At 44.1% G+C, this 14,577-nt stretch overlaps 1 protein-coding gene across 1 annotated transcript in view; it reads right to left on the reverse strand.

The window, feature by feature from the left end:
• Nucleotides 1-7,339: 7,339 nt before the first annotated feature.
• LOC309544947 (N-acetylneuraminate-9-phosphate synthase-like) overlaps nucleotides 7,340-14,577 on the reverse strand; it is a 76,680-nt gene continuing 69,442 nt past the window's right edge. Inside the window, exon 6 of the mRNA XM_082243951.1 lies at nucleotides 7,340-8,379. Coding sequence (XP_082100077.1) covers nucleotides 8,170-8,379 — 210 coding nt within the window. The 3' untranslated portion in view covers nucleotides 7,340-8,169. The remainder of the gene's footprint in view (nucleotides 8,380-14,577) is intronic.

Consider the following 14,577-nt stretch of genomic DNA (forward strand, 5'->3'; position numbering starts at 1 on the left):
TGAGCCCTTAATCAACTCATCTAGAGTCACCCCAAAAAGACGACCCCCCTCCTAGTGGACCTCAGACACTGTCTTTTTGAATGCGAGGTCAACCGACCCTCGCAAACCAGGTAATGCGGTGGATCGAAATCCCCACCGCCGACAACCGGGCAACTAATGGAGCCATGTCCAAGGCCGCGTCGCACAAGGAACATCGCAGTGTGGATGAGCTGAACCTGCTGCAAAGCCCCTTGCACCATGTCGAGAGCGCCTGAGAGGCCATCACTGAGGCAAAACACAGGTTTTGAACAAGGAAACCCACCACCAGATAACAGTGGCGGGCAAGTGCTTCCACACGCCCATCAGTCGGATCCCTGAATGCTGGGAAATCCTCTACTGGCAGCAAGGTGGACTTATTCAGCCTAGTGGACTTATTCAGCCTAGACACAGTGTGATCCCCTGCTTGGGGACACCGTCCAACGTTCGTCTACCGCCTCCAAAAAGCAGAGAGCGGATGGAAAAAACGCTTAGGCACCACCATGTGCTAAAAGCGCCACAACTGGCCATTCACAAGCTCGTGAAAATACTCCGGGCAGGAAAAAACCTGACCCGACTTCTGGAGTCTGTGGAACCCGAACAAAACGGACCGCTTACTTCACTGAGCTGGCTCATCGTTAAGATTGAGAGTTTCTGTTATGACGGCAATGAGAGCATCAATCGTAGCGCGTTCCCGCTCTACCGAGGAGGAAGATTTCCCCCCCCTCTTCTCTCTCAAAGCGGAGGACCGGGACCCCTCAGGGGGACAATCGTCCGTGGCAACCAATTCGGGTTTAGAGTCAGAGGACTGGGAGGGCACAGGCCTTTCTTTTCTGAAGGAGTGTGCCGACATCAGCAGATTCACCTGGGATGCCGAAGTCGCCAGAGCAGCAGATATGGGGGCCATGGGAGAGGATTCAGGTGTACCCAAAGCTCCCACCAAGTCTTCAGGGCATTTATTCTCCTGGGAGTCCATTTTTGCCTTAAAATGAAAAAGGGACGCTGGCCCTTTAAATCGGCGGTTCCGGCGGACCCCCCCCCCCCCCCGCAATCTGCACTAACAGAAAGAGCCCCTTGTGAAAACACACTATTAAAAAACGTTTTGGTTGAAAAATGACCGAAAGAGTAACAAAAATCCTCAGCCTGTCAGCACATTTTTACACAGGAGAAAAGCATGAAGAAGGAGGAAGTGACCTCACAGCACTAGAAGCCAGCCCTCGAACCCAGAGAAAAGGTGCCTATTGAAAGTCAATGACAAAAGTCACAGGGAAAATGGCCGCGTCCCCTTACTAGGCATGTTGCCCACATCCAAGATGGCGCCCAACCGGGAGCCTGTTCAGAATCCCAAAATGGCTGCTGTCCTCACACAGAGCATAGATTCTGTACACCATAAAACATGGCGGCTGCCCCAAACGGCGGCAAAATAAGTGCACAAACACATTCTGGCTAACATCAGGGACCCCAGGGAGACCCCTATAGCATCCCATACAGCGCCCCCAGCGGGAGCAGGGAGGGAGGGAGAACCCGTAACCCAGCCAGAATGAGGGGATCCTACAGAGACCACCAGCCCTGCTATCCCCTAAGAGTGGGCCCACAACCCCCCAAACGTCCCCAGGGACAAGGGGGTAACAGTACTCACTATCCAGGAAGTGGGCACAGCTCAGATACGGGAGACCTCCCACCCTAAGTGGGGGTGCCGTCAGCCATGGAGGGACGCTGGCAACACACGGGCGATCCGGGTTGAGACATCCTCAGCGAAAACGCAGCTCCACAGGCTCGTCCCCATATGAAGGGGCACTGTCGTTGTGAGGCTTGGGCGTACCAGTACCCTGCGATGCTTGTTGGCAGCCTGGGACTCCATAAGGATCTATAATACCCAGTCCGAGGCCCAGCTCTGCAGTCACTTGTAGTCCTCCAGGAAAGGTATCCCTGACTAACTAGTGATAGTGAGAGAAAAAATTAAATTCTATTGTGTAAAGAAAAACGCCTAAATTCAGAAAAAAACAAAGAAAAACCGAGACTCTAGGTCTCAACAGGGAAGACCTAGCTCTACTCCTGATGCTAGGCAGCTTAAAACTGGGGTAATATCAGATTGGGTTCTGGATAATGGCTGAGGGATGGCCCCCTAGTGGCGTGCTGAGGTATAACAGTTTTTTTTTGTATTAACCTGATAATCAATTATCTGCCAAGCCTGCTCCTGCAGAGTGCGCCATTACCCATTAGTGAAGGCTAATACCATTGGGCGGCGACTGTCAGAGGACGTAAGAGAAAGGAGGGCCACACACCACTGGTATCATCCACAAAATGTTTTATTGGGAGATATCTCAGATATAACAGGTTTTTGCCATGATGTTCTGTCTTCAATAAAGTTTCTTGTGGATGATACCCACGGAGTACGACCCTTCTTTTTATCTAGCAGAGAAATGTATTATTCCCATAATTATAAGCAATTGTCCAGAGCACCCCACCCCCTTACATCAGATTTCAAGAGTGCCCTCACCTTCCCTTACATCACAGTGCACCTTACCTTGTGCTGCTGCTGGGAAGAAGCTGGAGGTGAAGCTGGGAAGCAGAAAGCGCATGGTCTGAAGGAGGACAAGAGGAGAGCTGACATCAGCTGCAGGAGTGCTTCGGCTACAAAGATGCACAGGATCTGTAGGAGTTCTGTCCTCTTCTCTGCTGACAACTGCTGAGACAGGTGAGGGTGCAGACAAGCTTCTCCGCAGCTTCACAGAGTAACGCAGGATCTGGCAGAGGTGTCTATGCTAACAACTGCTGAGACAAAGTAAGGGTGGAGACCAGGGGAATGCCACTGCTTCAGGAGAGGTGTGAGGACCACATGAAATGGCCTGGAGAGCCGGATTCGGCTCCCTAACCTTGTGCGTTGATCTAAAGCTAAAACATTTTTGGCTTGACATACATTTTTAAATACACATTTACTGTTCTAATATAAAAGGGATACAGTTACACTTATACTAAACGTGTATTGTAATTGTCCCTGCAGCCTATGCAAAAATACAAAGTTCACTTTACTAAAAATAAATGATGGTTCTTGCTGCATGGCCTATTGCTGTTTGTGTCCATCTTTGCTGTATAAAAGCTAATCCTGACCACAATTAAAGGAGCCTGTTTTTACATAGTTACATAGTTACATAGTAGGTGAGGTTGAATAAAGACAATAGTCCATCCAGTTCAACCTGTGTAGGTGTGTGTGGCTGTAATCATCTCACATACCCCTGAATGTTCTGATCCTTGAGATGTAAGTCTAAGAGTCTTTTGAAAGCCACCATACTACCCGCAGAAACCACCTCTTGTGGTAGAGAATTCCACAATCTTGTAGCCCTAACAGTAAAGAACCCCCCACGTTGCCTGAGGTTAAAACGCTTCTCCTCTAATCGCATTGTATGCCCTCGAGTCCTCATGCAATCCCTTCGAATGAACAGCTTTTTTTTCTAAGCTGGGATCCCCATTAAGATATTTATAAATTGCTATCATGTCCCCCCCTCAGACGTCTCTTCTCCAGGGAGAATAAATCGAGCGATTGTAGACGCTCTTCATAGTCAAGGTCCTCCAATCCCCTAATTAGTTTAGTTGCCCTTCTCTGGACTCTCTCCAGCTCCAACACATCCCTCCTGAGGACTGGCGACCAGAACTGGACAGAATACTCCAGATGCGGTCGGACCAGAGTTTTATAAAGTGGAAGGATTATAGTCTTATCTCTGGAATACATCCCTTTCTTTATGCATGCCAATATTCTGCTGGCTTTGGCAGCTGCCGCTTGACATTGCATGCTGTTGCCTAATCTATCATCAACCAAGACTCCCAGATCCTTCTCCATTTTTGATTCCCCCAAGGGTTCCCCTCCTAACGTGTATTGTGCTTTTATGTTTTTAGTCCCCAAGTGCAAAACCTTACACTTCTCCACGTTAAACCTCATTTGCCATGTCGTTGCCCACTCTGTAATTTTGTCCAGGTCATTCTGTAGGATATCTGCTTCATGCTGTGCAGTTATTGCTCTGGCCAATTTTGTGTCATCTGCAAAAACTGATATCGAACTACTGATCCCGACCTCAATGTTGTTTATGAATAAATTGAACAAGGTTGGTCCCAGGACTGAGCCCTGGGGCACCCCGCTTACTACCTCAGACCAGTCTGAGTATGCGCTGTTTATTACCACTCTTTGGACACGCCCTTTAAGCCAATTCTGTATCCAAGAGCAAACCCTGCTGTCGATACCTGCAGATCTTATTTTATAAATTAAGCGCTTGTGGGGAACTGTATCAAACGCCTTAGCGAAATCCAAGTACACCACATCCACTGGTCTCCCCCTATCTAGCTCACAGCTCACCTCCTCGTAAAATGTTAATAGATTGGTTTGACAAGAACGCCCATTTGTAAACCCGTGCTGATTACTGCTGATGATGTTGTTGTCTTTAGCAAACTCTACGATATAGTCCCTTATCATCCCCTCCAGAAGTTTACATACTATTGATGTCAAACTGACAGGCCTATAATTTCCCGGGATATGCCTCTGGCCCTTTTTGAATATCGGAATCACGTTAGCTTTCTTCCAATCCCCTGGTACATCTCCTGTCCTAATACTGTCAGCAAAGATCAGGAACAGTGGTCTGGATATAACCTTACTGAGTTCCTTGAGTACTCTCGGATGTACGCCATCCGGGCCTGGTGATTTGTTTGTGTTGAGTTTATCCAGCCTTTCCCTGATTTCACCCTCTGTTAGCCATAGTGGCAAGTCCTGTGTATTACTACTAACCAAACAGTCATGGTCAGTGTACCCCTCCGTTTCCTGTGTAAAGACTGACGAGAAAAAAGCATTCAGCACGGTTGCTTTTTCAGTGTCCTCTGTAACCATCCTCCCATCATTGTTAATTATGTGTGCAATATGCTCTGCCCTAGTTTTTTTGCTGTTGATATATTTAAAGAATTTCTTTGGGTTTTTTTTACTATCCTCCGCTATTTGTCTCTCAAAGTTGATTTTAGCCATCTTGATTTCTTGTTTACTTTTCTTATTTGCCTCCTTGTATTGCTCGAAAGCCGATACTGTGCCCTCTGATTTATACTTCTTGAAGGCCAATTTTTTTCCCCTAATAAGTTTTTTGACGCTACGGTTTAGCCAGCCAGGTTTGGCTTTGTCTCTTCTAAATTTATTTCCCATAGGAATGCACTGCAAGATGCCTTTGCCTAATATGTTCCTAAAGCATTCCCATTTTTCCTCTGTGGTCAGGGATCCCAGGGTTTGGTCCCAGTTTACCCTTTCCATCAATGAGTACAATTTTGGAAAGTTTGCCCTTCTGAAGTTTAGGGTTCTTATGTTCCCCACTTGCCTTATTATATTGTTATTTATACTAAATGTGATCATCCTGTGATCGCTAGAGCCCAGATTGTCCTGGACTCCTACCTGCGAGATTAGGTCTGGGTCATTAGTGATCAATAGATCCAGGACTGCATTTTCTCTAGTCGGAGAATCCACCAACTGTGACATGTAATTCTCCAGTAAGGTTTCCGTGAATAGGCGGGCCTTCTGTGAGTGTGCAGTCCCCTCGTCCCAGTCAATGTCGGGATAATTGAAGTCCCCCAATATGACGACTGATCCCAATTTTGCCACTTTACTCATTAGTGCTAAGAATTCCAGCTCTACCTCCTCCCCTTGGTTAGGTGGCCTATAGCAAACCCCTACAATTACTTTCCCCTTTTCTCCTTCCCTATGGAGTTCAACCCACACAGATTCTAAATCCATGCTCATCCCATCCGTAATGTCACTCCTTTCTATCACCTTTATATTGTTCTTGACATAGAGACATACCCCTCCCCCTCTTTTTCCTACCCTGTCCTTCCGGTACACCGAATACCCTTGGATATTGGCCAGCCAGTCATGTGAGGGGTCGAACCAAGTCTCTGTTATTCCCACAAGGTCTATGTCCTCCTCATGTACCAATATTTCCAACTCATCCATTTTATTAGCTAGGCTCCTGGCATTAGCATATACCCCTCTTAGTTTTACGGAAGTTAAGCGCAATTGGCGGTTATGTTTATTCCTGTTTGGTCTGAGATTTTCCCGCACAGACCTGCCAATTGACATTGTGGACCTAATGTCGCTGCTGACCCTACAGCTGCCTTCAGTCCTCTGCTCCCTCCTGACTGACTCTACTTCTGAGCCCTCCCCCCCCGTCTCCTAGTTTAAAAGCTCCTCCAACTTGGTGGCCATCTTTCTCCCCAAAAGAGCTGTACCGTCCCCATTAAGGTGCAGCCCATCCTTACTAAAGAGCCGGTAGCCGACTGAGAAGTCAGCCCAGTTCTCCAATAAGTGGCTTTACTGAGCATAAACATTTTAATATAAAGGAACCCATTATATTGCCACTTTTCCCAGAGGTTGCAGGAACAAGTTTTTGGGTAAAATGCAGTTATACTTTACATTAAAACGGAACCTGTACTTATAAATACAAATAAAAAATTATACTGTAATATCCCCTAACACTTGCAAAAAGAAGAATCTCTCACATAGGGATTTTGCACAAGACATATCGGGGTTTATTTACTAAAACCGGAGGGGTGCAAAATCTGGTACAGCCATGCATAAAAACCAATAAGCTTCCAGGTTTTTTTTTGTCAAAGCTTAATTAAACAAGTTGAAGTTATAAGAGGACCGGGGAGTGCAAAATCTGCTGCAGCTCTGCATGGAAGCCAGTTTTAGTAAATCAACCCCATTGTTTTTTAGATAGATATTTATATTAGAACATGGGTTAAGATATAGGAACACTGTGTTTAAGTAATTATATTTATTGTGGATATTACATGGCAGCTGTGGGATAGATAGACCACTAAACTGCAGAGTGTGTGATGTTTAATAAAAAGTCAGAAAAAATAGAAGCACATCAACAAAAATGTGTGCATTTTTAGGTTACATATCTCAAAGTGTATGAGGGGACTAAAATATTTGAGTTGTAGCTCAAAAGAAGTGTTTCCATTATCATTTATCTCATACAAGTTTATTTACCCAGTCATTATGTTAGGACCAGTAAAACCAAGAAAATGTGCCTTTTAAAGTAGTGATTATAACCAACGAGTTTTGCTTTGGCCACTTAAAAGGTTCTAGTAATGGAAATTTAGCCCTAACCATGACATCTCAATAACTAGTATGGGGTCCTACAAGTCAGAATCCACACTGACATCCTACACATTAATTTAGTTTTTTAAAGAAGTTACCCTTAAATAAGTGGCTTTACTGAGCATGAACATAAGATCATTACACCACAGTGATGGTAATTTCTTTTAATAGACAAATATTCAAAACGCACACAACGAATCTTGACAAAGAATCATTTATTCTGAAAATGTATTCTTACAAAGTGCAAGATTCAAGTAGCAAATTGGAAATGAGAATTTATGATAAATAAGTATATTTAAACATCAGAAAAATTTGGAGCGTACAGAGAAAAATTTATAAACAGTGACATGTTCCTGGGTCAAAGCGTGCATTTCATTATTAAAAGGCAAAATAAATTATGCCAGTTGTGTTGGCAGATTGATGGGATGCAAACATGCGAAAAAAAACAAAAAACAAATACACAAACAAATGAGATGTCAGTTAACATGCTATAAATAAAAGCTGTAAAGTCCTATAAAATTAGATAAGGTTTGATGCTGAGGAGTGATTCTAGATTTTAAGTGTTTTAACTCATGCTGCAGAAAACACTCAATTTATGCAGTCATCTTATATGGAGTTGTAATCGGTCCAAGCCATTTTGGTCTTGCAACAATGAGGTGTTATAAAAAGTTTAGGAAGCACAAATTTATAGCAGCTCAACCATTTTTTTTTTTTTTTTAGAAATATATTTGCTTGTAAATAAACTAAGAATAATCCACAAATTTGTGATTTGCTCGTTTCCAAAGACAAGCTTGCTTACAAAACATTGTGATTGCCATGCACTTTTTTCACAGCCTTACAACGAACAGCACTGCTTGCCATTGAGACTTAACAGATCTAGTTACAGCAACACCATCTGGCATGCCACTGAAAATGTTCATTAGAGAAAGGATCCAACAACCTGTGCAAATGACTTCTACATATAACATGTATTGGTAAGGTAAGAGGTGACAGGAGAATAAAATTCTCGTAAGTGTCAAGCTTTTTAGTTAACATTTAGTTCTTGTGTTGTAGTTCTCAATTGCCTCTTCTGTGACAGATTCATCTTCCTCTATATCTCTCTTAACAGTCTTGCCTTCTAGGTCAAAAATCTCCTCTGGGGGGAAGCCATGCGGCTCGGCTACCTTTACCGTCAACATGTTGAGAGTGATCACGGAGCCTGCGGGAATTTTAGTCTTTGCCACAACAGATTTACCAAGCTGAAAAATAAACAAAATATATTTTAAGCATACCAGCATAGCAAGCTGAACAAAATTAAAGCAACAGAGACCTTGCATTAAAATAAAAGTTGTATTAAAGAAAAAGAAAAAAAAAAAGAAAATAATTATATATATAAATAAATAAAGGAATACTTTTTAATCAGAGTATTGCATCAAGTCAGTTAAACTCCTGGAATATTGATCTTGTCAGTTAAGTAGCAGAGAGGGTTGTTAATCAGTTTCAGCTGCTTTGGTGTTTATAAAAATTAACAGGTGCATTAGATAGGCAACAATGAGATGACCTCCAAAACAGGAATGGTGGAGGCCACTGACATTTTGTTCCCTACTCATCTTTTCTGACTGTTTTTCATTAATTTTACAGTTGGCTAGGGTCCGTGTCACTACTGGTAGCATGAGGCGATACCTGGACCCCATAGGAGTTGAACAGGCAGTCCCAATTCCTCCACGATGGCATATCAATTGCCAGATGGTTTGCGGTGTCTCCGAGCACTCTCAAGAGCATGGAGGAGATTTTAGGAGACAGGCAGTTACTCTAGGAGAGCTGGACATGGCAATAGAAGGTCCTTAACTCATCAGCAGGAACAGCATCTGCTCCTTTGTGCAAGGAGGAACAGGATGAGCACTGCCAGAGCCCTACAAAATGACTTCCAGCAGGCCACTAGTGTGAATGTCTCTGACCACACAATCAGAAACAGACTTCATGAGGGTGGCCTGAGGGCCCAATGTCCTCTAGTGGTCCCTGTGCTCACTGCCTGTCACCATGGAGCTGGATTGGCATTTGCCACTGAACACCAGAATTGACAGGTCTGCTACTTGTGCCCTGTGCTTTTCACAGATGAAAGCAGGTTCACCCTGAGCACATGTGAAAGACGTGAAAGGGTCTGAAGAAGCTGTGGAGAATGTTATGCTGCCTGTAACATTGTTCAGCATGACCGGTTTGGTGGTGGGTCATTGATATTCTGGGGAGGCATATCCATGGATGGATGCACAGACCTCTACAGCCTAGACAATGGCACCCTAACTGCCATTAGGTATTGGGAAAACATCCTTTGACCCATTGTCAGACCTTATGCTGGTGCAGTGGGTCCTGGGTTCCTCCTGGTGCAGGACAATGCCCAGCCTCATGTGGTGAGAGTATGCAGCCAGTCCCTGGAGGATGAAGGAATTGATACCATTGAATGGCCCTCATGCTCGCCTGACCTAAATCCAATAGAACCGCTCTGAGACATTATGTTTTGGTCCATCAGACGCCGCCAGGTTGCATTAGAAGAGGATTAGATCATAGTTTATGGCAAATTACTGCAGTGGTTCCCAAGGGGTTCACATACTTTTTCTTGTCACTGTATATTAAAAAAATATGCAACACTTCTGTAAGTAAACCCGGTTTTTAAACTTATAATAAGGCTTACCTGTAGGTACAGTGAATATCTCCTAAACCTGCACGATTTAGCAGATTCACACTGCATGCAGCTGGTGCTGTCACCGGCACATGCGCTCTGAGGGGTCGGCTTACCATACTGTCCTTTCAGAGCTCTGTGCTGCAGTCTGTCTCCCAAACGCATGCAGACCGGGTGAAGATGGAAGCACTGTCAGCAGTGACAACTCACCGCTGGTGGGCTTGGTTCTAAAGGTAAGCATTTCATAATGTGCAGGTATGCGATGCATACTAGCACATTATGCCTTTACCTTGCAGGTTACAAAAAAAAAAAAAAATAGGCTGCAGTTTACTACCACTTTAAGCTGGCTATACAGTAGATTTTCAGATAAACATTTGTTTGACTATTTCTACGAAAATTCTTTTTACATTCGATGACTGGACAAAATTCCATTCAAGGGGGTCCTTCAAAATTTTGTTTGTTTTACCATTTAATTATGGAATGGATGTAGTTTCCAGAAAGAAAACCACATTCACTTTTAGAAAGTAATTTGTCTGAGAAAAAAAAAAAAAAATGTATACAGTTTTTCCAAATCTTTCATGAGCTATCACAGATTGGAGAAGAAAATATTCACAACTTACATCAGGTCTCACTTTTAGTCAGGCATTTCATAATTTCTTTTCAGGACAACAGAGAAATACATAATTGCACATCCACTAATATACTGCCTATAGAACTAATGTAACTAAATACTTTTATCCTTTGCAGCCAAGGAAGCTGCCATCATAGCCCTACTATGATTTGCAGTTGCCATGGTAATGCACGTATGATCAGTGAATGCACCAACCATTTGATGGCTTGACAGTTCTTACAAGAGCACAAGCAACTGACAGTTATTCACATCATGCCTTGGATGTAACAGTTTTGTAAACCAGTTAAAACGATGGGTTTAGTTCAAATTTAAAACCTAAATAAATTTTGGTGCAGTCATGTTGGAACAAGGGCCCCACTCCAAAAAAGTTTGGACCTTGAAATTGTTCGAAATGTCTTGGTATGCCGATGCCTTAAGCGTTCCCATCACTGAAACTAAGGGGCCAAGCCCAACCCCTGGAAAACCACCCCCACACCATAATCCCCCCTCTGTCAAATTATTTGGACCAGTGCACAAAGCAAGGTCCATAAAGACATGAATGAGGGAGTTTGGGGTGGAGGAACTTGTCTTGCCTGCACCTCTACTCCCTTCAGGATAAATTAAAGTGGAGACTGAGAGCCAGGCCTTCTCTCAAACATCCATGCCTGACCTCACAAATGCGTTTCTAGAGGAATAATCAAACATTCCCATAGACACACTCCTGAAGCTTGTGGACAGCAGGCAGGAGAAGAGTGGCGTGTCTGAGGCTTTGCTCTCAGCTCCCTCCCCTCACGTCGTACGCGCCAGATACCGGGGGTTGGTGGGCGGCGCTGAGTGAGAGTTGCACCAAGGGACAGGCATGCCTTGCAGGGGTGTGTGGAGGGTCAGGTCTAGTAGGATCACATAGGGGGCATTCCAAAGCTGACTGAGCATAAGCTTGTATTGAATGGCGTGCATTCCAAGGTCTCAGGTAAGGTGCAGGTAGGATGCTAACCAGCCTCTCCCTATACAGTAAGTTGCTATTTGATATTTGATGCCATCTGGAAATGGAATGGTTGATGATCATGTATTTTGGTATACTTATGCTGTTCAATAAAGCTAGCTGCGACTATTCAAGTGCCAAGAACCAGGGATGTCCCACAAGCTTATGTAGTGGCTTTTGTAGCCCTACCCTGTGTAGCTTTTTTTTTTGGGGGGGGGGGATGTCTTTTTCATATTAGTAAAAGAATTATGTCAATGTAGCAAGTTGGACCAGCTCTGAGGAAGGGAGCTTGTCTCCGAAAAAACACGTCAGCTTTCCAACTACATATACTGGTTATCCACCATAGTGGAGTTGTGATTTGATGGGCTTATATTTCTTTTGTTTGCGAGTATGTTTTTGGCATTTTAATAAATTGACTTTAGTGTTGAAGGTAATGCAATAGGCGCTTTGAAGTCTCCCCACTCAAGGAGAGTGGCACCACCTGTAATATTGCCACACTATCAGATGTGAGACTGAGCGCTGAGGTTTGACTTCTTTAAAAGAAAAAAAAAAAAACACACACAAAGAATATATATATATATATATATATATATATATATATATATATATATATACATACATACACACACACATACATACATACAGTATATATACACACACACACATATATATATATATATATGTACACACAGTATCTCACAAAGGTTAGTAAACCCCTCACGTTTTTGTAAATATTTTGTTATATCTTTTCATGTGACAACACTGAATAAATGACACTTTGCTACAATGTAATGTAGTGAGTGAAAAAGTTTGTATAACAGTGTAAATTTGCTGTCCCCTCAAAATAACTCAAAACACAGCCACTAATGTCTAAATCGCTGGCAACAAAAGTGAGTACACCCCTAAATTAAAAATGTCCAAATTGGGCCCAAAGTGTCAATATTTTGTGTGACCACCATTATTTTCCAGCACTGCCTTAACCCTCTTCGGCATGGAGCTCACCAGAGCTTCATAGGTTGCCACTGGAGTCCTCTTCCACTCCTCCATGACGACATCACAGAGCTGGTGGATGTTAGAGACCTTGCGCTCCTCCACCTTCCATTTGAGGATGCCCCACAGATGCTCAACAGGATTTAGGTCTGGAGACATGCTTGGCCAGTCCATCACCTTCACCCTCAGCTTCTTTAGCAAGGCAGTGGTCTTCTTGGAGGTGTTTTGGGTCGTTATAATGTTTGAATACTGCCCTGCGGCCCAGTCTCCGAAGGGAGGGGATCATGCTCTGCTTCAGTATGTCACAGTACATGTTAGCATTCATGGTTCCCTCAATGAACTGTAGCTCCCCAGTGCCGGAAGCACTGATGAAGCCCCAGACCATGACACTCCCACCACCATGCTTGACTTTAGGCAAGACACACTTGTCTTTGTACTCCTCACCTGGTTGCCGTCACACACGCTTGACACCATCTGAACCAAATACGTTTTTCCCGGGCTCATCAGACCACAGGACATGGTTTCAGTAATCCATGCCCCTAGTCTGCTTGTCTTCAGCAAACTGAGTTCTTTGCCATGAGGTACCATGTTGAACTTCCAGCGACCAGTATGAGAGTGAGAGCGATAACGCCAAATTTAACACACCTGTGACCTTGAGTCATATGACAACTGGGGGGGGAATGGCTAATTGGGCCCAATTTGGACATTTTCACTTAGGGGTGTACTCGCTTTTGTTGCCAGCGGTTTAGACATTAATGGCTGCGTGTTGAGGTATTTGAGGGGACTGCAAATTCACACTGTTATACAAGCTGTACACTCACTACTTTACATTGTAGCAAAGTGTCATTTCTTCAGTGTTGTCACATGAAAAGGTATAATAAAATATTTACAAAATGTGAGATACTGTGTGTGTGTGTATATATATATATATATATATATATATATATATATATATATATAATATATTGTGGAGGTCATAGAGGTTGGGTCCTGGATGGGTGTTACATTGCACCAATATTTGGGCTATGGTCCCTTTAAGGGAAGTATGGGATCACGGGAAGGCATGGGTTAAGCCGTCTCCCAGAGAGACCAGCTCTTAAAGACAGGAAGTAGTGTCAGTGGGTGTGGAGAGTAGGAGCTGGACATACACCTGGGAGACTGAGCTGCTAAAACAAGTGTGTTTGTGTGCTGCATGGTGGCTGGAGACAGGTTGCTGCTTGGGACTACATACCTGGGGTAAAAACCCCTGCCAAAAGCCAGTATTGTTTTATAATTTCCATTTATGCTGAAGTTAAGCAGACTTTTAAGTTATGCCTGTTTTCTGAACTGTTTGCTGCTGGAAGCCTTATTTCTGTTTTGGAAGAAAATAAAACACTTCTTGTTTAAGTTTACCCGCCTTGTGCACGTGATCCCTTGGAGCTATCACCCCAAATATCACAACTGGTGTTTCGGATGCGGGCGGTGCATTTAAACTGAAAAAAAGACGATTTGAAAAATGACTTTAAAGAGACAGTGTACCCATTTGCATGTCTTGGGTGAAGTCTTTGCATACAGCAGGAAAAGACATGGAGGATGTTATCAAGGCACTAATGCAAGCCACTGTGTCCCAGCAGCAAGCCTCCACAGAAGCAAACCGTTGTCATGAGGAGGCTATAGCAGCTCAGCAGGAGACTACCCGCTTGCTGGTCACCCATCTTACAGCCCAGCAGGAGGTTACACAAACACAGGTGGCAGCCTTAAAGGAGGCAGTACAGCATCTTGCTCAAGGATGAGAGCAAGTAGCTGTTGGCCCTGGCAACCAAATAGCCGTGAGAGCCAGCCATGTTTTACAGAAACTGACTCCAAATGATGATGTAGAAGCCTTTCTGTTTACTTTTGAAAAGGATAGCGGAGCGAGAGGGGTGGTCCTGTGACCAATGGGCTGGCATCATCACCCCGTTCCTTACCGGTGACCCGCAAAAGGCTTAGGGCCCAAAGGGTGCACCGCTGGAGGTACCAACCTGACCGCCCACCGAGGTCTCAGATGCATGAACTGGTGCAGCTGGTCAAAAAATGACTGCAGCCAGAAACGTTGTCTGGCCCACAAATGCTGGAACGGGTGGTGATGGACAGGGACCTGCGGTCCCTGCCGGATGACCTTCAACGCTGGGTAAGCTATGGAGACCCTGCAACAGTTGACAGGTTGGTGGAGTTGGTTG

Source organism: Pelophylax lessonae (assembly GCF_965119305.1).
Source record: "Pelophylax lessonae genome assembly, chromosome: 1".
NCBI classification, from domain to species: domain Eukaryota; kingdom Metazoa; phylum Chordata; class Amphibia; order Anura; family Ranidae; genus Pelophylax; species Pelophylax lessonae.